This window comes from Gymnodraco acuticeps, unplaced genomic scaffold (genome assembly GCF_902827175.1).
Source record: "Gymnodraco acuticeps unplaced genomic scaffold, fGymAcu1.1, whole genome shotgun sequence".
Taxonomy (NCBI): Eukaryota; Metazoa; Chordata; class Actinopteri; order Perciformes; family Bathydraconidae; genus Gymnodraco; species Gymnodraco acuticeps.
In genome coordinates, this window is record NW_022989768.1 from 4,536,189 (window position 1) to 4,562,988 (window position 26,800).

General features: G+C 42.1%; 3 protein-coding genes across 3 annotated transcripts; 1 reads left to right on the forward strand and 2 right to left on the reverse strand.

The window, feature by feature from the left end:
• Positions 1-36: 36 nt before the first annotated feature.
• Positions 37-20,467, reverse strand: dpep1 (dipeptidase 1). Its single transcript, XM_034216976.1, has 10 exons — positions 20,181-20,467; positions 19,805-19,931; positions 18,869-19,001; positions 18,636-18,786; positions 17,731-17,800; positions 15,000-15,176; positions 2,180-2,264; positions 1,314-1,389; positions 1,062-1,197; positions 37-816 (listed from the first exon to the last, which is right to left on the reverse strand). The coding sequence occupies exons 1-10, from the start codon at positions 20,300-20,302 to the stop codon at positions 643-645; spliced, it is 1,251 nt and encodes a 416-aa protein (XP_034072867.1). The 5' UTR covers positions 20,303-20,467; the 3' UTR covers positions 37-642.
• On the reverse strand, positions 7,071-9,931 carry LOC117546645 (uncharacterized protein K02A2.6-like). The gene is made up of 2 exons (XM_034216962.1): positions 8,887-9,931; positions 7,071-8,526 (listed from the first exon to the last, which is right to left on the reverse strand). Exons 1-2 carry the CDS (start codon positions 9,908-9,910, stop codon positions 7,586-7,588), a joined length of 1,965 nt encoding a protein of 654 aa, XP_034072853.1. The 5' UTR covers positions 9,911-9,931; the 3' UTR covers positions 7,071-7,585.
• Positions 20,468-23,065: 2,598 nt separating the features above from the next.
• sult5a1 (sulfotransferase family 5A, member 1) lies at positions 23,066-25,596 on the forward strand. Its single transcript, XM_034218908.1, has 6 exons — positions 23,066-23,288; positions 23,518-23,729; positions 23,979-24,105; positions 24,186-24,283; positions 24,555-24,735; positions 25,225-25,596. Exons 1-6 carry the CDS (start codon positions 23,150-23,152, stop codon positions 25,392-25,394), a joined length of 927 nt encoding a protein of 308 aa, XP_034074799.1. The 5' UTR covers positions 23,066-23,149; the 3' UTR covers positions 25,395-25,596.
• Positions 25,597-26,800: the final 1,204 nt, after the last annotated feature.

A 26,800-nucleotide genomic window follows, 5' to 3' on the forward strand; every position in this document is an offset into this window, starting at 1 on the left:
CAAAGTGAAAACCTTAGAAACTAAAACATATATTCTTTTTCATCCATCATGCCATCAAGTCAAATGCTCCTGTGTATGTAATGTGTAAATTAAATTGAAAACATGCAAATCACCAACATTTTAATCTCTTCGGTGGTTACACACTAAGAACACTAGATGGAGCTGTGGACACGTACTGTACTACTTCCTGGTTAATTGTAAGCACACTGATGTTAAGGAATATGGTTGTCTGTGTGCGAGAGTAAGTGTGTATGTATTTGGAATATAATGGTGAGACTTTGTCAACATGTTATTGTCCAGACACAGTTCTATTTGCCCACAGCAGCTTCAATCTCACAGTGGTAAAGTAGGATAAAACAACCAGATGATGCAAGGTAAAGTTAACGTGAAAAGAACCACAACAATGTTTAAATCCAGTTAAATGGTAAATTCGATATGATACACCTTCCCATTATTTTCTAGGTGCTAAACCTACATTCCTAAAGTTCAGGGTTTAATATCCAAAGGTTAAAAGGTAGCACACAGATCTTCAGGACAAAGCAGAATACTCTTAATTTCCATTATGTAAGCAATTAGTGCTATTAGTGGACTCTACTATATTTGGAACGTGTGTGTGTATTAAAACATAGCTTATGAATTTGATCATGTTATAACAGCATGGAGGGCCAGTGTGAGCAGGAGGCCCAGTGTGCTGAGGGAGTGCACGGCTCCAGTGTTCAGGGTCTGGTAGCCGTAGCTCGTCCTGCAAGTATTCTTCACCTCGTCGTATGGAATAGGAACATCATCTGGACTCTTGTCTCTCAGACCATCACGCACCTGACAAACAGAGATCAGACCGTCAGGCAGCAGACAGAAAGGCACTGTCACAGGGGGGTGTGTGTGTGTGTGTCAAAAAAACAAGAAACAATTGATTTCATTTTTATTATCAGTGTGTACAGTTGAATGCACTTCTGCATACATATATGTGTTTGATTGCTTTATATTGTTGTGGCCACTATGTACAGAAAGTAGGAAAATAATAAAATGAATTATTTACGTGCGTGCGTGCGTGCGTCTCTAACCCCCTCAGTGTTGCTCAGGACTCGGAGCAGGTTGTTTCCCAGAGCAGCTTTGACGTCCACATCGCTCCAGCCTCTCCTCAGCAGCTCAGCCACCACTTTGGGCACCTTGGACACGTCCTCCAGACCCTCGGGCAGTCTGACAGGGAATCACATTTTACTTTAGAGAATTCCCCGATTTTCTTTGTGTTTCACAGTTTAAACGTATCTTCCCAGTGTTGACAGGAAGCTTAACGTTTGAAGGTTTGTACTCACCTTCCGACCCCATCATAATCTCCACCAAAGCCAACGATGCCCGCCCCGCCCACTTTCTTTATATGGTCAAAGTGATCTATAATAAAAGGTAGAACCATCATACCTTTTTATCAGGAATATATGCAAAAGATGAAGAGTCAGAAAACAACAATCAGACATTAATAATTAAAGGTCTTCTTCTCATAGCATAGGAGGTAATCCCAAGGCTCCTGGCTGACTGTAACAGAGTGAAGGAAAGCTATGGATGTTTACAACATGGAATATATCTATATATTATAAGTAGGACTGAGCATTGGAGATCTAGAGATAGCTTACTGTTCAATATATTGCAATACTGCAAAATCAGAGTTTAAAGAGTTTACTCTTATTTTAAATTGCAGTGGGATTTGCATTCATCACAGTACTGTGAGAGGGCACATATCTTTGTAAATGACTTATGAATAATTAACCTTTGCATTGAAACTAGTCATTTCAATCAAACAGTGCTTTTAGGAAACATTTCAAAAAATATGAACTTACATCATTAGCTCTAAGAGATAAAGAAACAATTACAGCAGACATTACATGTTCTTTTTAATAACATACAATATAAACTATCAATGTTCGTGGACAAATAACAGTAATTATACAGCTTTTTATAAACGGGACTTTGGAGAACTATGGACATTAAAAAGATGCCCCCTGAGACATGTATGACTCTGTGGTTCTCTGATTGTGTTGTGTTGCACATTGGCAGTTGAACAAGGGAAATTTAAAACATAAAGCTGTAAAAATGAAAGTGATGGAGACAAGGAATTGTATAGACGGAATGATACATGTTAATATGTAACCAGGTTAACAGCCTTCGACATGACAGTAGTTGTTACCTGCAACATCTGAGAGGTTAGCGGTCTTGCTGCAGGTCACGTAGTCGTTGTAGAAGTTCACCATGACGATTCCTCTGGTCTCGTTCTGGAGAAACAGGATGTTACATGACTGTGAGCAGTAACTGACCTAGAAACTGTTATCTAGGATGGAGCTGTGACGTGGGCCAAGAGATGTACCTACACTCACAACATAAGAAAACGAGGGTATTGACCTCTGTTGTCTGAATCTAACAGCCTGTCTCTTGGCTATAAACCATGCTATAAACACATTTATCTTTATCTGTTTGTTTATAACAGTGCTATATAATGTTAGTTAACCATCTTCTTATTTATAATTTTTTCCAACAGGATACTCCCTTAATGCATGTGTCAGTAAAAGTCGACACAAGAGGGACATTTCCAACCACTGTTAACCCTTTGGTGCTTTAAAAAACCTTTTATGGGTATTATTGGAGATCATAAGCAGTAAAGGCAGTATGTTTCTTTAACAGGCATTTCACTGCGTTATCTTTTTATTATTTCTGCCTTTTCATATTCAAATCACTTCCAATATGAGAGGTGGAATGAAGTCTTATCTCTCAGTATAGTGTTATCAACAGCTCCCGGAAACGTAAGTTCTAATATTACACTAGATAGTAAACTAGAATGCTTTTCAGCCATAAACCTTGAACAATTAAATTCAATGATTCTCTCTTCTAAACCATCAACGTGTATGTTAGACCCAATTCCAACTAAGCTGTTGAAGGAAGTTTTTCCATTAATTAGCACTTCTTTATTAAATATTATGAATATGTCTTTATTATCAGGCTATGTTCCACAATCATTCAAAGTAGCAGTGATAAAACCGCTTCTTAAAAAGCACAACCTCAATCCAGAGGTTTTAGCCAACTATAGACCTATTTCTAATCTTCTGTTCCTCTCAAAAATTCTTGAGAAAGCGGTCGCAAAACAGTTGTGTGATTACTTAAAAAACAATGATTTATTTGAAGGTTTTCAGTCTGGCTTTAGAACACATCATAGCACAGAGACAGCTCTGGTTAAAGTCACAAATGACATTCTAATAGCCTCTGACAAGGGACGTGTCTCTATTCTTGTTTTGCTCGATCTCAGTGCTGCATTTGATACTATCGACCATGATATCTTATTGCAAAGACTAGAGCACTTAGTTGGCATACAGGGAACTGCTTTAGGCTGGTTTAGGTCCTATCTATCTGAACGCTCTCAGTTTGTACGTGTCAATGATGAATCTTCCACGCAAACCAAAGTTAGCCATGGAGTGCCACAGGGCTCAGTGCTCGGACCTATTTTGTTCACATTATATATGCTTCCGTTAGGCAATATTATAAGGAATCATTCTGTACATTTTCATTGTTATGCGGATGATACTCAACTATATTTATCAATCAAGCCTGATGAAATTAATCATCTAAATAAAATTCAAGACTGCCTTAAGGACTTAAAAACGTGGATGACCTTAACTTTTTGATGTTAAACACGACCAAAACTGAAGTTATTGTACTTGGCCCGAAGAATCTACGAAACAAATTATCTAAGGATATACTGGATGGCATTAATTTGGCCTCCAGTGAGACTGTAAGGAATCTTGGTGTTATATTTGATCAGGATTTATCCTTTAACGCCCACATAAAATCAATTTCAAGGACCGCCTACTTCCATCTACGTAACATTGCAAAAATCAGGCATATCTTGCCTCAAAACGATGCAGAGAAACTAGTCCATGCATTTGTTACTTCAAGGCTGGATTATTGTAACTCTTTATTATCAGGGTGTAGGGCTGTGCGATTATGGCAAAAATCATAATCACGATTATTTGGTCAATAATTGATATCACGATTATTTTGACGATTATTCATTGACCATTTATTGAACTTTAAAACAAATAATATTTTACCAATAAACAAGATCAATAAATGTGTTGGAGCGCACTTCCAAAACCATACTAAACATATATTAATATGATAAATAAAAATAAATTAGACCAAAATAAATGAAATCAAATATGTTGCAGTGCACTGTCACAACCTACTGAAAACTCCTTAACATATAGCCAACATTTTGGTAAAACATATTCAACATATTCCACTCAGTTAAACGTTGAAGGCTGGCCAACCGTCATGGTCCAGAAGTAACAGGAAATAAATGTTGAACTACAATTTAAGACCAAATAAAAATGTTTAGGCCACCATGGCAAATGCTGGTAGGGCTGCTCATGTCATCTCTTAAAGATTTTTTGCAAGAAATACCAGCCTGTTTACATGGTCTGGTTTCCTCTCTGAAGAGGAACTTGTGGCAGTGCTGCCACATATGACACAGGAAAAAAAGAAAAGACTCTGAAGAACCCTTTCTTTGCCATTATATAAAAATAGTGTTGCTACAAAAGTATAAATTAGGCTTACTAATAAGACAACTCAGATCTGAAGCCACACAGTAATCTGCTGCAGCAACAGTGCAATAAAAAAGACAACATTAATAGAATCAAACCCATTTTTTGTTGCATTTTATAAAATAAATGCCTTTAAAATAGGATGCAAGCAACACTAGTTTCTGAACTGATAGACTATAATCAATTTAAACAGAACAGATCTTAATGTTTGCATTCTTATACCATTTTGTACAATAATTATCATGAATAAATTCAAACAAACTAAAACTTACAGCAGATTAATAACGGTATCTAAATTGAGTTTTTATTATATCAAAAACCTGTTGAAATGCTGCTGTTATTTTTACTGTCCCACAAAAGCGCGTCGCAGCCTCCAGGAAAGCTTCTTTCATAACTTCGCCGTCTTCGAAAGACTTCATGTGTTTCGCAAGAACGTGACTGACACGATAAAATGCTCTGGTAGCAGCCTTGCTCTTGTTGTTGGGCCTGGTGAAAATGGACTGCTGTGCATTTAGCTGTCCTTTCAGGCCCCTCCCCTTTTGGAGCGTAGGGCAGAATTAGGAGGGAATTCCGTCTCGTAGCGTTTGTGCACTGTTTTGAAATGCCGCTCCTAAATTACCCTTCTTCGATAAAGCCACGCTCGCATTGCAGATGAGACAGATGGACTTTGAATTGGAATAGATACAAAAATAATGATCCTCCCACTTGGAGTGAAAATTATATATTTTGGGCTTTTTTGCTTCTGCCATAATTGCGGTCTTGTGTGTGTGCGGACTGTCACTCCTGTTGACCATCCATGCTGTTGACACGGACAACGTCAGCGAACTAGTGCACTGCTCACCAGCCACGCCCGGACACATGGGGTGAGGCCGGCCAATCACAAAGCTTTGATGCGTTCAAGTGCATTATTCTGGCACGGGAACATTATGTTACAGGACATTAACGATAAAACAGAATATTGTTGTTCTATTTTTAGACACATCTCGCGATCGACTGGGAATCTCCCCGCGACCCTTCTTTTTAACTAGTTGCTGCTCTTGTTCTGACATCTTCGCTTGCGCTGAACACTCACAACACATGTCACTCCCACGTGGCCGAGTGGGCTTTTAGGGAGGGGCGAAAGCGCACCCAGCAAAAATAATCGTATTTTGTCAATTATGCTGTTTTCCTAATCGTCGCAAACCATAATCGTAATCGCGATTAAAATACGATTAATTGCACAGCCCTATCAGGGTGTACCAAGTAGTCAGTCAAGTCGCTTCAGCTGATTCAAAATGCTGCAGCTCGTGTACTCACCAGGGTTAGGAAAAGGGACCACATTACTCCTGTTCTGGCTGCGTTACACTGGCTCCCTATAGAACACAGGATAGAATTCAAAATTCTTCTTCTCGCCTACAAAGCCTATAATGGGCAGGCGCCATCTTACCTTAAAGAACTCATTATACCCTATTATTACATGGCTTAGTTGAATACTCGATTCTGATTGGTCAATTCAGAACACGTGACACGTTGTTAATACCGAACAGACAGACCGCTGTCAAGAACTTATTGACCGTTGTTAAGGACGCTCACATCTTCAGAAAGAAGTCCGGTCGATTTAACTGTATACCGTTGGGCCGAAAAGCAAACTGCATGCAGTTTGCTTTTCGAACTGGGACATGAAAAACAGCGCAGAAGTAACGGGCAGAAACCCTCCTTTTTACGCAGCGGTCCAGACATAGACATCAAACGGCAACACATATTCAGTGTGCAGTTACTTTGGCATTAGGGCAGGGATATCTAGATACTTTCCAAGGTTTGACATAATTAATTGTGCTACTTTTAAAGCAAGCAGCGATGTTTTCAAATCTGTAATCAAAAAGCTCCTCAAAAACGCAAGCAGTTCCTGCCGTTGGCTTTTCAAACTGACAAGAGACGCTCTAACTGTTTTTCAAATGTTTGAAAAGCAAGCAAACTGTCTGATTGTCGTTAGTTTTCCGCTGTCGTGTGATAGCAACATGGAGGATTTTAACATTAATTTTAATATATTTGGAGAGCACAGTAATTTGGAGTAATGGTTAGTGTTTCAGTCTGCAGCTTTATTCCGTAACTCACAACTCCATCACATGTATATTCCCGCGCTTGCGGATATAGTACATCACAGTGTAAGCCTGTGTCAGCATGCAGTTTACTAAAGCGCCAACAGGCGTCACTATATAGCAGGCATTAACAGATGCCCATATCTGTAACATCTCCTTTCCTTTAGCTGTAAACAACATCAGCATGTCACTTTAAAGTGCAGGTAAGAGCTACATTGTGTAAAGCTAACACTTTAACATTGTCAACCTCCAATACATGAAAACAATTACAATACTGATTAACCATGCAAATACCGATACAAAACTATAATAATATCCAACAATTCTTTTTTTTTTCTTAACAGTCCAACAGACTTAGTGACAATGTTCCCAGTTGTATCACAGGTTCAGTCTCTGCGGTGGCCGTAACAGGCGACCACACCGCGAGTATACAGCTTGGCTCTCTGTACTCACTGGCTTCCCTGGTGTCAAACCCCGCCCTTGCGCCGGGACCCCTGGAGAGTGAGGAGGCTCCCCCAAACCTGTGTCATCCTGGACCGGGTCGGTTCGAGCTCCACCTGCAGCCCTCTCTGCGTTGACATGGCCCCGGTCCGTGTGGCTGCTCCGCTCCGGCCCTACCAGCTGTCGCATCCGGGCTGAGCGCTCCCCAACCCGCAGATCCACCCGGTTTCTCCTGTAGAGCGTGCCGTCCACCTCCACTACGAATGAGCGAGGAGCGACTTTCTGGAGGCATTGACCCAGTTGCCAACGGCCTGTGCGATCTCCTGGAAGAGGCCTCATCCTTATGTGTTCCCCAACATTCAGTTCTGGTAAGTCCCTTGCCGATATGTCGTAGGCGGATTTTGCAAGCCGCCGTTTCAACCGCAGCTTCTCCGTCACTCCCGTCACTAACCACGGTTGCAGCAAGCTGTCCGCAACCGGCAGCTAAGTCTTCAGCCTTCGTGACATTAAGCGTTGGGCTGGACTGCTGTCCAACCCCTCTGTGGGCGTGTTGCGCCAATGGAGAATGGCCTGCCATTTATCCGTGCCATCCAACTTTGCCCGCTTGCAGAGTGATTTCACTATCTTGACAGCTGACTCAGCTTTGCCGTTTGATTTTGGATATCTGGGTGAGGATGTGACATGGTTAAATCCCCACTTTGCAGCAAACTTCCTGAACTGTTCACAGGCAAACTGTGGGCCATTATCTGTGAGCACTTTGTCTGGCTGTCCGTAGCGTGCAAATTGAGATTTACAGCGTGTGATGAGAGTGTCAGCTGATAGATCCGGCAGAAGATCATTCTCCCAGAAGTCTGAATAGTGGTCCACTAGGACGATGAAATCTTGGCCAGCGTAAGAGAAGATATCCATACTCACTGTTTGCCATGGACGTGTTGGGATATCATGCGACATCAATGATTCCTTCTGCTGGGCTCGTGCATATTCATTGCATGCAGAGCAGTTCGACACATAGTCTTTTATCTCTGTTCTCATGTTTGGCCAGAACAGCGTATCCCTGGCGCGCCTGTAACATGCCTCCCCCCCGATGTGGCTGGTGTGTATGCGTCTTAACAACTCTGCCCTCAAGGCCTTAGGGATAACAACGCACTGCCCTCTGTATAGCACACTGTTTTGCACGTTGAGCTCATCCCTGAAGGGCCAGTATTCTCGCACCAAGAGGGGGGTGTCCTCTTTGAAATCAGGCCATCCCCTGAGGATTACTGATGTCAAAGCTTGTAATACATCGTCCATCTCTGTGTGCTGGGTAATTTGGCGAAACCTGAAGTCAGTAACATCCAGATGCTGTGCCTGATCCAGCTCTGAGTCCTCCACCTGAAAGCTGTCCATGGAACACACCGCCTGTCGTACATAGGGGGTGTCGGAACCACGATACGGTGGAGTGGCCCTGCTTAGAGTGTCCCTGACATACATCTCCGTGCCTGGTTTGTAAACAACATCCAGATTGTACCCCTGGAGCTGCAGTAACATGCCCTGAAGGCGTTTAGGCGCATTCATGAGGGGCTTCTTAAAGATGGTGATCAGTGGTTTGTGGTCTGTTTCTGCAGTGATTGTGTCCCTGCCGTATAGGTACTGGTGAAATCTCTGGCATGCAAAAACTATGCTTAAACACTCTTTCTCTATTTGAGCGTAGTTTTGCTCAGTCCGTGTCAGTGCGCGTGAGGCAAAGGCTACGGGCTGCCCCTTTTGCAGCAAGCATCACCCCAGTCCATTCATGCTGGCATCACTCTGGATCGTTACAGGCTTTGTGACGTCATAATATTTGAGAACCGGCGTGTTGGTGACCATCCGCTTTATCTCGCGTATTGCATCATCGTGTTTTGGCAGCCAGTGCCATGCTGTGTCCTTATCCAGGAGTCTGCGAAGAGGCTCACAGATCTCCGATAGCCCTGGCAGGAACTTAGCCAGATATGTCACAAACCCGATCATGCGTTGCACTGCCTTAGCATCCGTGGGCGTCGGCATGTCCAACACTGCTTGAGTTTTCTCTGGGTCGATTTTCAGTCCTTCTGTAGACAGTACATGGCCGTGGAAATGTACAGCTTTGAGCTTGAACTGCAGCTTGCGTTCACTCAATCTGAGCTTCACAGCCCTGCACCGTTGCATGAGAGCTCTTAAGTTGGTGTTGTGGTCCTCTTCAGCCTCTGCGTCCGTATCGCCACACCCGACCACCAGGATGTCATCCGCAATAGGCTCGATGCCAGCCAGGCCTGATAGCAGCTCATGTTGCTTGCGCTGATAGATCTCTGGCGCCACTGACACTCCAAACGGGAGTTTGAGCCATCTCATCCGACCCCATGGGGTACAGAATGTCGTCAAGCGGCTGCTTTCCTCATCAAGCTTGCACTGGAGAAAGGCGTCACGAGCATCAACCAGTGTGAAGACACGAGCCTTGGGCAGTTTGTACAAGACGTCTTCTAGCGTTGGCATGTGGTAATGGGACCTGAGAAGTGCCTGATTGAGAGGCTTTGGGTCAATGCAGATTCTTATCTTGTCTGGTTTAGCTACTGTCACCATGTTGCTTATCCACACTGTTGGCTCTGTCACTGGCGTAAGGTTGCCTGCTTTCACATGTTTGTCCAGCTCTTCCTTAACCCGGGCTTTTAGCGCTACAGGGACATTTCGTGGTGAGCACTGGACTGGTGTCACTTCAGGGTTCAGATCGAAATGAATATTACCTGGGACTGACTCGATCGGGTCATGGAAAACATCATGAAAGTCTTTCAGTAGCATTTCTTTTGTGAGTGGCATAGACTGGCTTGCATCAATAGTGTTCACCTCCGCTGGTAGTAGTTCTCTTGGAATAGTGAATTTCACAAGGCCCAGATCAATGCTTTTGTTTGGTGTTCACTATCTCAAACACAAGTCTGTGTATTTTCCCCCTGACCACACAGTCAGTGTGAAATTTCCCCAGGGATGGCATGTATGTATCAGAGTACAGCTTTAGCCTTGTTCTGGTCGGCTGTAAGGCTGTCTTTGGTGACAGTTTCTCTTTAAACTGGCGGCCCATAACATTGCAAGTGGCCCCTGTATCTAGCTGGCATAGCTGTCTTTTCTTATTCAGGTGTAGGTGTACAAACCATTTGCGTCCAGGTGCTTTCACATTCCCCACATATTCAGTGACATTGTATAGGTTTTCACTTGTATCCGAGTCCCCTTCAGTTTGCCTTTCATCCTCAACAACATTAACTTTTCTTGTTTTCTCTGCTCTGCTGCTGGCCTGACATACTTTTGCAAAGTGATTTGAAACGCCACATGCTCGGCAGGTCCTACCATAGGCTGGGCACTGCTCTCTGCCCCGTTTGTGTCCATTTCCACAGTATTTGCAGGTCCACTGCTGCTCTCTCTCAGCCGCTGTGTTTCTTTCAGCTGTTTTCCACTGTATTTTGCGTCGTCCGCCTTGCCTGTCCACCATAGAATTAATACTGTCCACCTGTGCATGCGGGCTCTCAATAAGCCTCATGCGTGACTCCGTCGATTCTGCAAGGCGGCAAATCTCCACAGCTGTTGGCAGCGTTAGGTCCCGTTCACGCAGCAGTCTCCGTCTGGTGCTCTCGCTGGCAATACCGAGTACCAGCCTGTCCCTAATCAGTTCATCTTTTAGGTCACGGTACTCACATGATGATGCTTTTTCCCTCAGCTTTGTTATAAAGCTATCGATCGGCTCGTCCGGTCCTTGTTTGCAGCATCCAAACGTGTATCTCTCATAAATCACATGTTTTGCCGGCTTGAAATAATCCCCCAACGCATCCAAGATTGTTTTGGGGTCTTTCTTTTGTTCCTCGGTCAGCGTGACGTTGTGCATATATATATGCCGGCACTCGTTCCCCATAAGCCGTCTCAGCGTGGCTGCCTGCACCGCATTCGTTTTTTCGGTCAGACCTGTAGCGAGCATAAAGTCCTCAAATTCTGCTCTAAAAACCTCCCAGTTTTTGGCTATATCACCAGACATATGCATGCCCTCGGGTGCCGGAATACTGTTTGTCGTCATGACGTGAGTTTTCTTGAGCTTTTAGTCCAAGAAGACCACTTCTGACACCATGTTTCAGTCTGCAGCTTTATTTCGTAACTCACAACTCCATCACATGTATATTCCCGCGCTTGCGGATATAGTACATCACAGTGTAAGCCTGTGTCAGCATGCAGTTTACTAAAGCGCCAACAGGCGTCACTATATAGCAGGCATTAACAGATGCCCATATCTGTAACAGTTAGTGGCTGATGAGTCCCCAGTGAAGAAAAGAAAAAGACAAGAGGGACAAGAAAACAGCGGAGAAGTAACGGGCAGAAACCCTCCTTTTTACGCAGCGGTCCAGACATAGACATCAAACGGCGACACATATTCAGTGTGCAGTTCCTTTGGCATTAGAGCAGAGATATCTAGATATTTTCCAAGGTTTGACATCATGAATTGTGCTACTTTTAAAGCAAGCAGCGATGTTTTCAAATCTGTAATCAAAAAGCTCCTCAAAAACACTATCGAAACAGTTCCTGCCGTTGCTACGTTAGTTCAAACGGTAACAACGGACTATTTTTCTTAGCGGATGCATGTCAATTTAAATCAATACAACTATTTTTTAAATCAATAAAATAATTTTCTAAATCCATAAAAGCATTTCAATTAATATTGGGATTCATAATGTTACTTTGTTGAGAATGTGGCCATGTAATAAGCGGGATAATGTGCAGCAACTTGGTCATTATGGGGAAAAGAACACCTTCATGCCGATCTAGATCCCTCCGCTTCGCGTCGGGCTCCTGATCAGCCTGCTGCACATTATCCCTTACCTGTCCTACTAGGGCATTGCGTTCCAAGAATGCAGGGTTGTTGGTTGTTCCTAGAGTCTCTAAAAGTAAAATGGGAGCCAGAGCCTTTTCTTATCAAGCTCCACATTTGTGGAATCAGCTTCCAGTTTGTGTTCGGGCGGCAGACACCCTATCCGTTTTTAAGAGTGCGCTTAAAGAGCCTGTGACACGAGTTTCCCCCATCATCCAAACCCATCAATTTGAGTAAATATTGTCCCCTTGAAAACCGTTACTGAACTGATTTTGGATATTTGTACTTTGATAACCATTAATCTGCCCTTCAATGTTGACCATTTCCTGGATCTTCTCGGGGATTCTTCAAGTCCCGCCAAATTACGTGTGACGTCATTGCGGGCACAGCGCTCCAGCTGCACCGTTCAGGATCCCAACATCTGCATGTAAACGCACGATGGCGCACACAGCAGCAAGCTCAGACAGCTCAGACAGTTTAATTTTGAACGTGTCTGAGAGCTCATATGAGGCTGAAGGATCGGTTTATGTTGTATCTGTTAGAAGTTTAGGAATTAGGTGCGTCAATATGGGCGATCATACGGTCATGTAGCCAGTGGTGGACTGGGACTAAAAATCATCCCGGGACTCTCGACCGGCCCACTTCGGTACCGCTAGTAAGTTGTCAACGGGGGGAGTGGGGGATGTCAGGGGCGGCGGGTGCTGTAGATAGTAAATGTAAATATGTAAATATTTGTGTCACTGCATCCTGGTAAAATACAAATATAATGCAATGTCTGTGTCTTTGACATTAGCGCTGCCAATCACCTGTGCCCTGTACTACGAAGCCAGTTCAACAGACCCTGGATATGTTTGAGTAACAAACTAACTAACAACAACAAACTAACAAACGAGATCTCGCTAAGCGGTCCTACGACGCTGGTTATCAACTCGGTCAATCAAGCCAGGGTTTCTCTCACCAGCTGAGAGCGCGTTCACGTCTAAGACACGAGTGGATCTGACTTTAATTACATTTGACTGTGTTTCGTCAACATAATGTGTTGCTAAAAATAATACTTCTGCATACAGTATGTGACACTGTAAGTGTTGCACGGCCAGACACGGCAGATAAGGAAATATATGATATATTATGATATTATATGATCGATGATCTGATTGATGATGTAATATGAATGATAAGTGCGACACGTCGGCGTCTTCTCTGCATAGGCCTACGGCAGTTTAAACTGTATTTCCTTTATCCTGTAATATGACTTGAGAGATTTAAACTCCACACACTGAGTTGATCTCTTTTCTATAGACGCCGGAGGCGGGCAGCGTCAGGTAAAAAAAGTTATTTAGCCTTCCCAAACCTGAGCCTCACGCGCCGCCTATGGGGGATGTGCTAGTGATTTATCCGACCGGCCCACTTCGGTACCGGCCCACTTCGGTACCGGCCCATCGGGATTGGTCCCGATGGCCAGTCCGCGACTGCACCCAGCCCACGTAAACTGTCAACGGGGGGAGCCTCGCTGCGGGGAAACGGTGGACCTAGTGTCCCGATCGGAGTGGGAATAATAATAATAATAATCCGTGCATTTTATCCATTATTTTCCCAACATTGTGGTGAAAAAAACACACGTTTAATCCATGTTGGTGTACTACAACTACAAAAAGCATCGGTTTGTTTTCTCATCAGGAAATGCAGACCGGCTCAAACAAACGATTTTTAATCATCATTCTCACGATCATTTAATCTATCATATGTTCGCCGAATTGACATGAAAGCACTAATACATGTAGTTTCATCCACTTGAGTTTACAACTACAAAAATAATCGATTTGTTTTTATATCACATCCTACGGGAGGAAATTCAGTAGCTCTCACTACCGATTTTTAATCCTAATGTAATCATCATCTTCACCACGATCATTTATGTTTATGTTCGCCGAATTGACATGAAAGCACTGACAAATATGAATATACTGTAGTCAACTTCATTAAAACGTTATTAACGTGCCTAAACTCAGTAATTCACCATTTCTACGCATGACAACACACTTTGTCCGTGTTTGGCTCTCTCGCCGCACAGTGAAGCGTTCCCGCATTGACGTCACTTCCGGCTTCCCCCAAAACTTCAAAATGAGTCGAAGGAATTTCCCCGCCATGTTCGAAATTATTGATATTTAACGGAATGGTATCGCTTTTTCTTTTTTAAACTGACGGTTCGAGATTACTAGTAGCCCAATATTTCATTGCACAACAGTTGTTGGGATGCTGTCACAGGCTCTTTAAGACCTTCCTTTTTGATAAAGCTTATAGTTAGGTCTGATTAGATTCAGCCCCTAGTTTTGCTGATATAGGCTTAGTTTGTCGGGGGACATCTTACTTCTTCCTTCTCTCTGTCTATACCTGTGTACTCTCATGTTCCGATTAACCCAGCTTCCCCAAATTTCTTTCTTTTTGGTGTCTATATACGCCGGGATCCGGAGTCATGGATGATCCTGCGCTCCTCTGTCCTGGATCGCGAGCCCTGGATCTTGAATCGTGGCTGTGGTCCTGGATCATAGGTCCTGGATGGATATCCTCGTGGATTCATCTTCTTATTATACACACATGCATTTCCAAACATTTGGACTACCTATGTTGCAAATGTATTATCTTTTCAATTTACACACGGCATCTATTGAACGTCTGTCCGTCCTGGGAGAGGGATCCCTCCTCTGTTGCTCTCCCTGAGGTTTCTCCCATTTTTCCCTTTAAACTGTGGGTTTTCTCCGGAAGTTTTTCCTTGTACGATGTGAGGGTCTAAGGACAGAGGGTGTCGTATTGTCATACTGATATTTTGTACAAACTGTAAAGTCCACTGAGACAAATGTAACATTTGTGATATTGGGCTATATAAATAAACATTGATTGATTGATTGATTGATATTCAGGTATTTTCATGTTATGCCTCTTGATACTTCATTTGCATTTTAACATATTTTATTATTTTAGGTTTGTTTATCGATAGTATTGGTGACACACACACACACACACACACACACACACACACACACACACACACACACACACACTCACCACTCTCCTGAGAACATCATCGGGGACGTTCCTCTTGTGAGGACACACGCTGTAGGCGGAGGAGTGGCTGAAGATGACGGGGGCTGCCGACATGTCGAGCACCTGGTGCATCACAGCCTGAGTCACGTGAGCCAGATCGATCAGCATGCCCAGGCGGTTCATCTCAGCTATTAGTTGCTGGTGTTTGTAAGAACAATGAATGTTAATGGTACTTACAGTTTTTCTCGATTGCTAACACACTAAAATTCTACATAAAGCACAATTATTTTAACTGACACTCAAAGAGCAAAACATCGGCTCAAATCTCCAAAACTCTAAACACGTTTTCAGCTTTTCACACAATTTGTAAATCAACATGGCACTTTGTGCAAACCACTGCACACGTTTCTCCACGTAAGACACAGGAATCTGACATAAAGTCACGTGTTAGCAGGTTTAAAACACTGATATTCAAAAGGCCTCACACATGGACCAATGATCAAGAAACACGTTCCACCCTTTATATATACAGTCTATGGTTCCACCTGACCAAACACCTGAGAGCATCATTGTTGGCTCATCAATCAGGATGTTAGCACTATAAAAAGACCACAGGTGAGAACTTTCTTACTGCAACAATGGAAGCCAACATGGAAGCAAGAGCAAGAGGAAGAGGAAAAGGAAGAGCTGGGCTGAGAGTGAGAGGAGGAAGAATGAGAGGAGGTAGAGCTGGAGGGAGAGGACGTGGACAAAGAAGAATACTCTCTAATTAAATGAAATGTTATCAACCATGGTTTGAGGATGAGAGAGGCTGGACAGAGGGTTCAGCCTAATCTAAGCCGATTTACTGTTGCCTCTGTAATCCGGACACTTATGGCGCGTTTCCACTGCAGCGGGTAGCCCCGTTTAAGCGTCCTTAACCGTCCTCAAGCGGCCAGGCCGGTTTTTGGTGGCGTTTCCATATAGCCTAGTACCGGCCAGCGGGTACTTTTTCCCTCTTTTTCCGGCCTCATAAAATCGTGGTTCCCTCAGACCAGGGCCAGGGCTGAACTAGTGACGTCAACACTCTCGACTGCTGATTGGTCAGAGAGAATCGTCACAAGATTGCGCGCGAGTTCATCCCTAGCGTCGCATATATATCTAGAAGCAAGCTTGCAGCATTTTTATACACAGCATTTTGTAAACGGAGGAGCTACACAAATGGCTACTTCTAAGAAAAGCACACCGTGGTCGACCGAGGAGGTGACGACGTTCCTTCATCTCATTGGGGATGATACAATCCAGCGGGAGCTCGACGGAACAACTCGAAATGTGAACAAAAACAAAGCCGATCGCCCCGCCTACACTGCGTTGCTACCCCAGGTCCTAAACTGCAATGGGAATGCGCCACGGCCTCGGACGGCCAGTGAGGCAGCCCGAGGCCAGAGCGAGGACGCTTAGGGACGCTTAAACGGGGCTACCCCGCTGCAGTGGAAACGCGCCATTAGACTTGAAACAGGTTAGTTACCAGTTTGTAGCTCTGCATAATTCTTGATATATCAGTGCTTATATCTGTTGTGTGAAACGTATTTACTTCATTACTGTAATTGAATTGTTGGCATGTTGCATATTATAACTGTACAAACATCCTGCACAATGTACTGTGGTAAACTTACTTTTATGCAACACAGACACTGACCAACCACTATATCTTTGTTGTTTATCTGAAGGACTGAGAAACAAAGAGGTGGAAGGCTAAGGATTTCCAATGAGGCCCAGGTAGTAGCAGCAGTTACAAACTGGGTTTTGGCAAACAATGCCATCACACTTAGAGAGATCCGAAGCATAGTAGCTATGTGCTGAGATGCATGTTGCACAATGTTATCTTTGAATATAATGTGATTTCTTTCAACAACTCATTTGTATTTCTCCATTTACTGTATGTCTGTATACTCAAGCAATCTTTCTCTGCAGAAACCTCTCTGTACAGAGCACAGCCCATAACAGATGGAAGTGCTTTAGATGATGCTCAGCAGTGTGTAGCTGGGTGGTTAAACTATCTAGTGTTATGAATGGAGTGTGTTATATTTGATGCAAACGTTTGCATTTGGAAAGTGTTTATGTAGTTTTGAGGGCAGTTCTTCATTTAGCAGGAGAAATGAGGAGTTTTGCACTTTGGGGGTGTGGTTTTGTGAATTGTGTTTAGTGTTCTGAGAAACTGAGCAATTAAAAAACTGTAAAATATTAAACTAGATACAGTTCCTGTTATATCTATTGTCACAAGTTGACCCCCTTCATGATATAACACGTTTTATTGCTTAAAAAATCCGATTGAACTTTGTGTTTGGACATTTCTGAGAAAAAGCCCAAATAAATATTTGATTAAATGTTGAAAATGTAATATTAAAAACAATATTATTCTTTATGGGCACATTTATGAACACACTTGAAAAATTGGAAATGGGAAAAATATTTTGTCAATTGTTTTTACAAATAGATATGTATTACATTACATTATATTATTATTTTATGTAATATGTAGTTATTTTAATAATAAGCCATATTTGTTATATATATATATATATATATATGTAAAGGAATTATAGTATTTCTATCATGAGTGTGCAGACATTTGACTTTTACACATGGTACAAGTGTTTTATGATGCTTGTAATAGGAGTTAGCTGTTAAGAAATTCCTATTGTTTAAGCCAGTAAACAGTAACTTATTACACTTTTAAAGCATCATTTGCCCATCCCTGCTGTTTGCTGACCTTGCCAAATGCAGATAGACCGTTGTGTTCAGATGGATCCGCTCCAGTGTCGACAAGCCAGTTATCCGCCCTGAGGATAAAAAACAGTTAGGACTTCCCCAGCAGATTTGGTGCTTCAAAGGTCACATAGTGTACTTTGAAATGTGATAGTGTTAGTATGAAAGAAGGTGAACAAATACATAGATTCACTTTAGGAGGTGTGTGACAGTTTTCTAATCCTTTGGGTATAGTTCATAAGGTTTCTCCCGACAGTTACATAGATTTAGCCTCCTAAAGAGATCAAAGTGTTTCAGTGCTGAACTTCCAGATAATCTGATATTGCAGCCTGCAGGAAACCCCCAAACTCCCCTCAGCACAACTAAACTGACCATGACAACTGATAGTTATAAAACAGAAAAAGATATGATCGAGCTCCACTGAAAGCCCAGCCAATAAATAGATTAATACTTAGACAGTGTGTTTAAGCTGCCCTTTTTTGGTCACTTTTACTCGAGTAGGATACGACTGAATTGACTGTGGACGATGTCTTTGTCTATGGTGTTGTTTAAGTGTGTCTATAAAAATATGTGCATATGTCTGTGTGCTCGGGGGATGTAACAAAGTGCCTTTATTAAGGTAGAGATCTGAGTTACTTTAGTTGAGTATATCATGATAGATTGTTACTCCACTACATGTATTTGACAACAATAGTTACCCATAGTTTACAAATTAAAACATTACATATGGAAAAAAAATTGCTTTCAGAATCTTTTCAATTGAACAAAATAAAAACCTTTGAGCTGAAATGATCAACAAACACAGGTAATTAAATGCACGTGATGGATGCGTGTCACATATAAGGTCACTTGTGTTAATTTGCACTGTGTTTACGAGGAGTAAATGTTCTGTGTGTTGCTGGCTCTTACCAGGGTGTGTTGCAGGAGTGTGTGAGTGTGAGGTAGCGGACCCCCAGCTGGTACATGAGGCGTAGGGTTCCCAGACTGCTGTCCAGGGAGTGACCCCCCTCCACCCCGATCAGACTGGCTGTCTTGTTCATGCTGAAGGCCGTCATGATGTCTGAGCAGAGCAAACATGAGTGTGATTCAGAGACAGGTGTGAGTGGAGAAAGCAACAGTCTCTGAAATGTCTATAGTCTCACCATGGCTACTAGTGGCAAACATGAAGGTTTCTGGGTATTTTTGACACATCCTGTGAACCACGTCTATCTGCTCCAGTGTTTGTCTGACAGCATCTTTGTACTGACTCTCACAGGGAACATATGCAGACCAGAACTGTAAGAGGAACAGAGATCATGTATTCATTATCAACACACCCTGTATCCAGGGGATTGTTATTGCCCTGATATTAAGTTCCTAATTAGAATCATATCCCTTTTTTTATTGCTTTATTGATGATTTATTATGTATGTTTTATTTATATGACCTGGGTTGTGAGCTCACCTACAAAATGGCTGCAATACGGCTGGTAAAATGAAGATACACACAATGAACCCTTAACATTTGCACACAAGAAAACTATGAATACCTCAAAATAATGCTTGTGTACAGTATTTGAGTACAAGTACCTATTTACTTACTACCACCATCAAATATGCTTTACTTTGTTGCATAAAGAAGGCAAGAATGATAAGTCAAGACTAAAAACGTATTGTTGAGCAGGTAAGTAAATGCTTAACACAAACAGGTTTACTTTATAGATAGCCGGGTCCTCTGCATCCAAATTGATCTTGGCTCACCTAAAGTTCGTCTCAATTCTGTTTGGAACTTTGGGAAACAAACCTTTGCTAACAAAATCTTTTGGAACACATTTATCACAATTTTCTTTAGCACCTTAATGCTGCTCAGTACAACTACACTTTGAAATATCAAGTGTTCTCCTACAATGTTTTATATTATTTAGGAGAGTGGATGCAGTTACTTGCAAGGCAAAAGGTGTTTATGAAGTGGTTAAATATTTCATTAGATTGAATTTTAAAGATTTTTGGAAGACAGGATGTTTGTCTCAGCAGACGAAGAATCACATGATTTTGCAGGATGGTTTTCTGTAATTTCCCAGTATTATGTTCCGTACGTACTTGCGCTCCCAGTCGTCCCTCCTTGATCTTTGGGATGTTGGTGTGGGTTGTATCCAGCGTGTTAAGATCCACTTTGTTGAGCTCGTTGTTGAATTGCATTCGAAGCTGCCAAGGCAGGTCATTATGGCTGAAATATCAGGAAATCAAAGGGTTATAGCCTCAAAAGCCTTTTCTCAAGACTCTCATCATAAACTGTGATTTCACAGCAGGGAGGTACTGCCCGTTTCCCAGATCACCACTAGAAATTGCTTCCAGAAGTGAGTTTTTACTACCAAACATAAATAGTTTACTGCTTTTGCTCATATGGCAAACAGCACATAACCTCAACAGAGAAAATCATAACACGAAACGTTCACTAAAAGACTTTTCCTCTTACCCGTCAATGAGTGGGGTCTCAGACATCAGCTGCAGAGCTCTGGTCATGTATGGATCCTCAGCCGCGGCACAAGAGCTGATCCACAGCATTAAATATGCAGCTGAGATAACTTTGGACAACATTTCCTAAACTTTAATACACTGTTAAACAATCTGCCCTTTTTTTCTTTAACCCTAACCCCCTAACGCTTTAGTTCTCTTTTAGCTCAATCGCAAGATCCCACTTCTTAAACCTTCTGCAACCTCTGACCAATCGTGATTTAACCTCCTGCTGCTGAAACAGATCTCTTTCCTGGTTTGCCAATTGCCAATCTTTTAGTTTTTTGTTTGAAACTATACAGATTCTTGAAATGATCCACCCAGCTGTGTCTGTTTCCGTCCGATTGAACCACTGAAGATCAACTCTGCTCATCACTCCTCCTCTGTTTTGAATCTGTTTCTTATTACAGCGTCAGCATTCATAAACGCAGCACAGTAGCTTATTAACTCTTACAATCTTACAATTGTTAACCAATACATACGTCCGGCAGTGGCACAGTCAGTAGGGGCTTGGACTGTGAGCCGTAGGGTCTCTGGTTCAAGTCGCCGAACAGACCTAAATATGGAGTGTGGACTGCTACTTGGAGAGGTCCCAGTTCACCTCCTGGGCCCTGCCGTGGTGCCCTTGAGCAATGCACCGGACAACCCCCTTCCCCCCTCACTCCCATTGCTCCCCGGGCGCTGTACAATAGCTGCCCACTGCTCCTAGTACTAGACTCCTAGTACCAGGATGGGTTAAATGCAGAGAACACATTTCACTGTGTGTGCTGTGTGCTCTGCATGTGTGACCATTAAAGAGGGTTTCTAGTACTAGACTCCTAGTACTAGACTCCTGGTACTAGGATGGGTTAAATGCAGAGAACACATTTCACTGTGTGCTGTGTGCTCTGCATGTGTGACCATTAAAGAGGGTTTCATCCCTCCGATTCTATCTATCTATATGCTGGTTCACGTATTATGTGCCTTTTAACTGCTTTTCTACAGTCACAACATATGTTCATGGACACATGGATCATACCAGAGCTACTAAGCAGAACCAGCAGAGCAGTCTGGAGCACATTAAACATCTTTCCTGCAGGAGAGGGACTTTGAGTCACGCACACACACACACACACACACACACACACACACACACACACACCACACACACACACACACACACACACACACACACACACGGAAAATGGAAACTAAGGAAAAAAACCAGGGATCAGAAAAGCCCCAAGGAAGTGGTCTTGGCGTTGAAGGCAAGGCAAGGCAAGGCAAGGCAAGGCAAGGCAAGGCAAGGCAAGGCAAGGCAAGGCAAGGCAAGGCAAGGCAAGGCAAGGCAAGGCAAGGCAAGGCAAGGCAAGGCAAGGCAAGGCAAGGCAAGGCAAGGCAAGGCAAGGCAAGGCAAGGCAAGGCAAGGCAAGGCAAGGCAAGTTTATTTATATAGCACCTTTCAACACAAGGCAATTCAAAGTGCTTTACAAAAAACGAAAGACATTAAGAAAATGGCATTTAAAATCAGTCATTAAAAAGAAAAGATAATAAAATAAACATTAAAAGAAAAAAGAATACATGGAAAAAAAAATACATGGATAAAAGTTACAGTGCAGTCTAATATGTGAATAGTTCAATTAAAAGCAGCGACAAAAAGAAAAGTCTGAAGTTGAAGCGTTATTCGTAGAGGCTCAGTGGTATTCATCTTCCGTGTTTGTCCGTGACGTCAATCGACTCAAAATGAATAGTTTGACTAACATTGGGAAAGACACGTATGTAAATCAGTATATCATTTTTTTTGTAAGGTAAATCAAATATTTGAACAGTCATTATTTAAATCATTTAGTCTTCAAAATTGTAAAATGGTCAGTCCAGAGTTTTTTTCCCACTACATTCCTTTAAATGAGCCAAGACGTTGTGGAGGCAGGTCCTCAGTAAAACCCAACTGGCCCATTAGATGCACAAGATCCCTGAACCGGGTATTTCTGTTTTCGAGAGTCAGGCCATTATGGTTTCATGTGCCACTGAGCAACTTTCAAAGGAATTAACAGGATAATGTTTATTTTGCAGGGCAAGCACAGAGTGTAAAAGTGGGCAGCATAACTGTCGACTGTAAACATATTTAAGACAGTAAAAAAGCCATCTTTCTATTTTGTATTTGTATTGACATTCTGAAGTCTAAAAATCAACGCTAACCACAACTAATAAGCTACTTTATTACAGACACATGCATTTACTAACATTCGGTCTATATGCTGTAAAATGTATTATCTCTTCGATTTCCACACGGCATCTATTGCACGTCTGTCCGTCCTGGGAGAGGGATCCCTCCTCTGTTGCTCTCCCTGAGGTTTCTCCCATTTGTTCCCCCTTAAACTGTGGGTTTTCTCCGGAAGATTTTCCTTGTACGATGTGAGGGTCTAAGGATAGAGGGTGTCGTTTTTCTCATACTGATATTCTGAACAATCTGTGCTGTTGTATTTGCTGTAAAGTGTCTCTACTGTAGGCTATTTTTATTATATGTACAGCACTTTGGCTCGACCAAAAATCGTTTATAAATGTGCTATATAAATAAAACTTGATTTGATTTGATTGACCTCTAAAAATCGACCTTGCGGGAGCTGCACAGACAGTTTCAGGCAAGAAAGAAAGAAGCGTTTTGCAGCTGGATTAAACATGACTAGGGCTATTTGTTATATTTGGCCAATAGACTGACACCAAGAGTGCTATTTGCATTTCCTCTTTCCATCACTATGTTAAAGCCTGCTGTGTCACCATCGGTCTCTCTAACAGAGCGGATGCACAGAGAGACAGCTTAGCAACACAGACAGGCACAGGCAGAGCTAGAGGAAGGTAAACACAAAATTCAAGAGCAGTCAAGAGGCAGCTGAAAGGGGAACCTGGACCAGCCAATAACATAGCCTAGTATACCGTGTTTACAGGTTGGATATGGCCAGGTTGGATGTCGCAGAGACCTTTCATGGCATTTTGTTTCCGGGACACCTGCACACCCAGGATTCCTTACAACTTGCTCTCAAATTTCCATTTCAGGATACAGATATCGTGATTGTCTCCTATCCAAAGTCAGGTAAGAAGAGACAAATAACTGACCAGGATACATGACATCTGCAGTGTCTTTGAGCCTTTGAGCAACTAACCACAGGAGCATGTTGAGTAACTCATTGCAGTCATAATGTAGATAACCATTATGTAATACAATGATTGAAATCTAAATGACACATTACTACACTTAATATGTTTTTGCAGTTTTACTTAAAAAGGTCTGATAAAAATGCTCCTCTCTTTCCTCTCAAAAGGCACCACATGGATGCAGGAAATTGTCACTTTCATATCCAGCAGAGGGGACCCACATGTGTCCCAAACTGTACCAAACTGGGCTCGGGCTCCCTGGCTGGAGCAAATTTATTTCCCTGCTATACAGGCGACATACAACAGCACACCTCGAGTCATCACCACACACCTGCCTCATCACCTGCTGGGCCCTGCACTGCAGGGTTCCAAAGCAAAGGTTAAATATACATGTTTATTTAACCTTTTGGACCTTAAAGTATAGAGATAGTCGAATATTGGCCAGTCCAATATGTATTTACTGCAGACATCAGTGTATATGTTGTGTCGAGGCAATAGCAATAGAGTAAGGCCAAAGGTTGGAGGTCATTTGGAGACAGTGTTACTAGTTTCAAGAGGGCACTGAGATGTTGATATTTAGATCTTATTCAATACGGAATCTGACCCTGTGGCTCGTTTCATCTCACAGGTCATCTATGTGAGCAGAAACCCTAAAGATGTGGTGGTGTCTTTTTTTCACTTCCACAAAATTGCCAACTTCTTCCCGGAGGCTGACTCCTTCCCAGAGTTTTTAAATCGATTCCTGGAGGGGAAACGTGAGTTTTTCAAGAATCTATATTTATTTCATTGGTCTGTACTGTTATGCTGACAAAAGGTAATCTTTTATTTGTTTCAGTGCACTATGGTTCCTGGTTCGACCACATCAAAGGCTGGACTGGTCAGATAGGAACTATGAACAATCTGCTTCACATCACATATGAAGATATGTCGTTGGTAAATGTGATTTATTTTGTCATCCCAACAATAATAAATGTCCCCAAAAATTATTTTGTTTATTTTTTAAATATATTTAACAGGTACATGTTTTAAAGTGTGCAGCTTTCTTATAAGATATTTACTTATCTTGTTCCCGATCATATGGGCTAGGAAAGAAGAAGTTAAGGGTGAAGTTCACATGTGAACATGTTTCTGTTACATGTCATTTAGGGCTAGGTTCCTTGTTTGTGTGTTTCAAATGATATTATTGTCGTCTTCCTGCTGTCAGGACTTACATGGCGCCATACAGAAGGTGAGCTCTCACCTAGAGATTCCCCTGCTGGAGGAGGAGGTCAGCAACTGTGTGAAACACTGCATCTTCAGCAGCATGAAAGACAACAAGATGGCCAACTACACCCTGATCGATGAGGAGATAATAAACCATGGCAAGGGCTCCTTCATGAGAAACGGTGGGGCTCGGTTCTGTTATAATCTGATACAATCACAAAGTACTGAAGTACAAAAGTAATGTAAAAAATGTGTGTCACCATAATTAGAAGCTGTTATCAATTAACAAATTAGTATCACACCTAAAGAGTCCCAAGAGGAATCCAAAGGGTCAACATATAATTAAAGAGATAATAAATGGATTCTTTCATTTCTGCAGGCCTCCAAACAAGAATCCTTTAAACTAAAAGAAAATAGAGAAGAAATGTGAATTAGCATATTCCCAAGAGTGTCAAAATATTCTTTCAAGGATGTGTTCATCTGAAATTTAGAAAATTAGTCAACAGGTCTTTATTTGAAAATCATGATCAGTTGAGAATAACAAACATGTTTTTGTATGCTTCAATAATACAGTATATATATAAATTCACCTGTAGTTTTTAAGGTTTTTAAAATCCTGTACTTGGTCTTAAATTAAATCCCATCTGTCTCTCTTCCCCTCAAAAATGCAGGTAAGATTGGAGACTGGAAAAACATGTTCACAGAGGAGTTGAATCAATATTTCCAAAGTATCTTCGAGGCAAAGATGAAGGACTGCACTTTAGAGTATGTGTGGGAGGAGCAACAGAAAGAAGAGACTCAGGCTAATGAACAAATCCCACGGAAGAACACAGCACTGTGAAAAAAGCTAGACAGTATGTTTTATCCTGTGATTCAGGTCACAGGTGGATTGTTTTCTTCTTGGTTGAAATGTAAATGATAATAACAGGACATAGCTGATATGCAATGTCTACCCTTCAATGCCTCTCAAGAGCACGATGTTACATTTGATGTATTCTATGTTTTGATTATTGTTAACTATGAATAAATATCGGTTAACTGAATCCTCTTACAGTTGTTTTTTTGGTGCAGTACAAGTGGCACTTATGGTTGCTAGTGTGCAGCACACAAAGCTATTATCAGTAACTAAAGCAGAACAACAATGAGCAGAGAGAGGAACCGGTCAAAGGTTATCCTAATAAAGCTCCTCATCTTTTCACTTCACACAACCAAGAACAGTTCCTCCTCCAGCTTCAAAGCACTGGAGAACTTTGATCCAATTCAATCAAGTATGTGTGTGTGTGTACGTTTAAATCAATATTCAAAACACTTTATTTGTACCCAGGGGGCAATTTGTAAAGGAAGGCAGAGTAGTACATCAAGTTCACACAATATAAGAAGGATAAAGGATAAACATTTAAAATTGATATTGAATCATAATAAGAGCATACATACGGTCAAAGTGTATGATAACACTGTGTTCTGTGAATGCGAGGATGAACTCTGATAACTTGTAGAAAGGCATCAATCTGACAGCACTGGATATGAGCTACACACTGCTGCTAGAGACGCTTTTAAATTGTGGGCCGAATCAGGAAGGCCGAGACAGGGGTCTTTGTTTGAACATAAACAGTCCACTAATGCCAAATATAAGTATGCTGTCCGCTTCATTAAAAAAAATGAGGACACAATGAGGGCTGACTCACTTGCCAGAAAGCTGCGCAACAACAGTTGCTATGATTTCTGGAAAGAGGTCAAAGTCATAAACAGCTGTAAGACTCCCTTACCGTCTTCCATTGAAGGAGTGTGTGGGTCAGGCAGCATCGCAGAACTGTGGTGACAACACTATTATGAGTTGTTCAACGGTGTTAAGAGTGATGCATTTGTGGTTGAAAAGGTTGACTCCACTGAAAATGTTACAGTTAGATCAGAGGAAGTCTACAACACTATAATGAATCTAGAAAAGAACAAAGCTTGTGGCCCGGATCTCATCTCAGCTGAACACTTAAAACATGCCAGTCTTAAGCTTGCTCCTCTTCTTGCTCTGTGTCTTACTGGTTTCCTTAATCATGGTGTCTTACCAGATTCCATGTTATCTGTGCTACTTGTGCCAGTCATCAAGGATAAAGCTGGGAAGATTAATGGCATTGATAATTACAGACCCATTGCTTTAGCTAGCATTCTCTCCAAAGTGTTGGAGAAAATTCTGTTGGATAGGCTGGAAAGGTATATTACCACAGCTGACAACCAGTTCGGTTTTAAAAGAAA

Coding starts and splice junctions, on each gene's coding strand:
- LOC117546645 (XM_034216962.1), bottom strand. CDS start 9,910: ATGCCACTCACAAAAGAAATGCTACTGAAAGACTTTCATGATGTTTTC. Junction 8,527..8,886: donor AAAGCCTGTAACGATCCAGA/GTGATGCCAGCA, acceptor CACCGTATCGTG/GTTCCGACACCCCCTATGTA.
- sult5a1 (XM_034218908.1), top strand. CDS start 23,150: ATGGCCAGGTTGGATGTCGCAGAGACCTTTCATGGCATTTTGTTTCCG. Junction 23,289..23,517: donor TGTCTCCTATCCAAAGTCAG/GTAAGAAGAGAC, acceptor TCCTCTCAAAAG/GCACCACATGGATGCAGGAA. Junction 24,106..24,185: donor TCGATTCCTGGAGGGGAAAC/GTGAGTTTTTCA, acceptor TATTTGTTTCAG/TGCACTATGGTTCCTGGTTC.
- dpep1 (XM_034216976.1), bottom strand. CDS start 20,302: ATGTTGTCCAAAGTTATCTCAGCTGCATATTTAATGCTGTGGATCAGC. Junction 17,801..18,635: donor CACTCCTGCAACACACCCTG/GTAAGAGCCAGC, acceptor TTTTATCCTCAG/GGCGGATAACTGGCTTGTCG. Junction 1,198..1,313: donor GATTATGATGGGGTCGGAAG/GTGAGTACAAAC, acceptor ATTCCCTGTCAG/ACTGCCCGAGGGTCTGGAGG.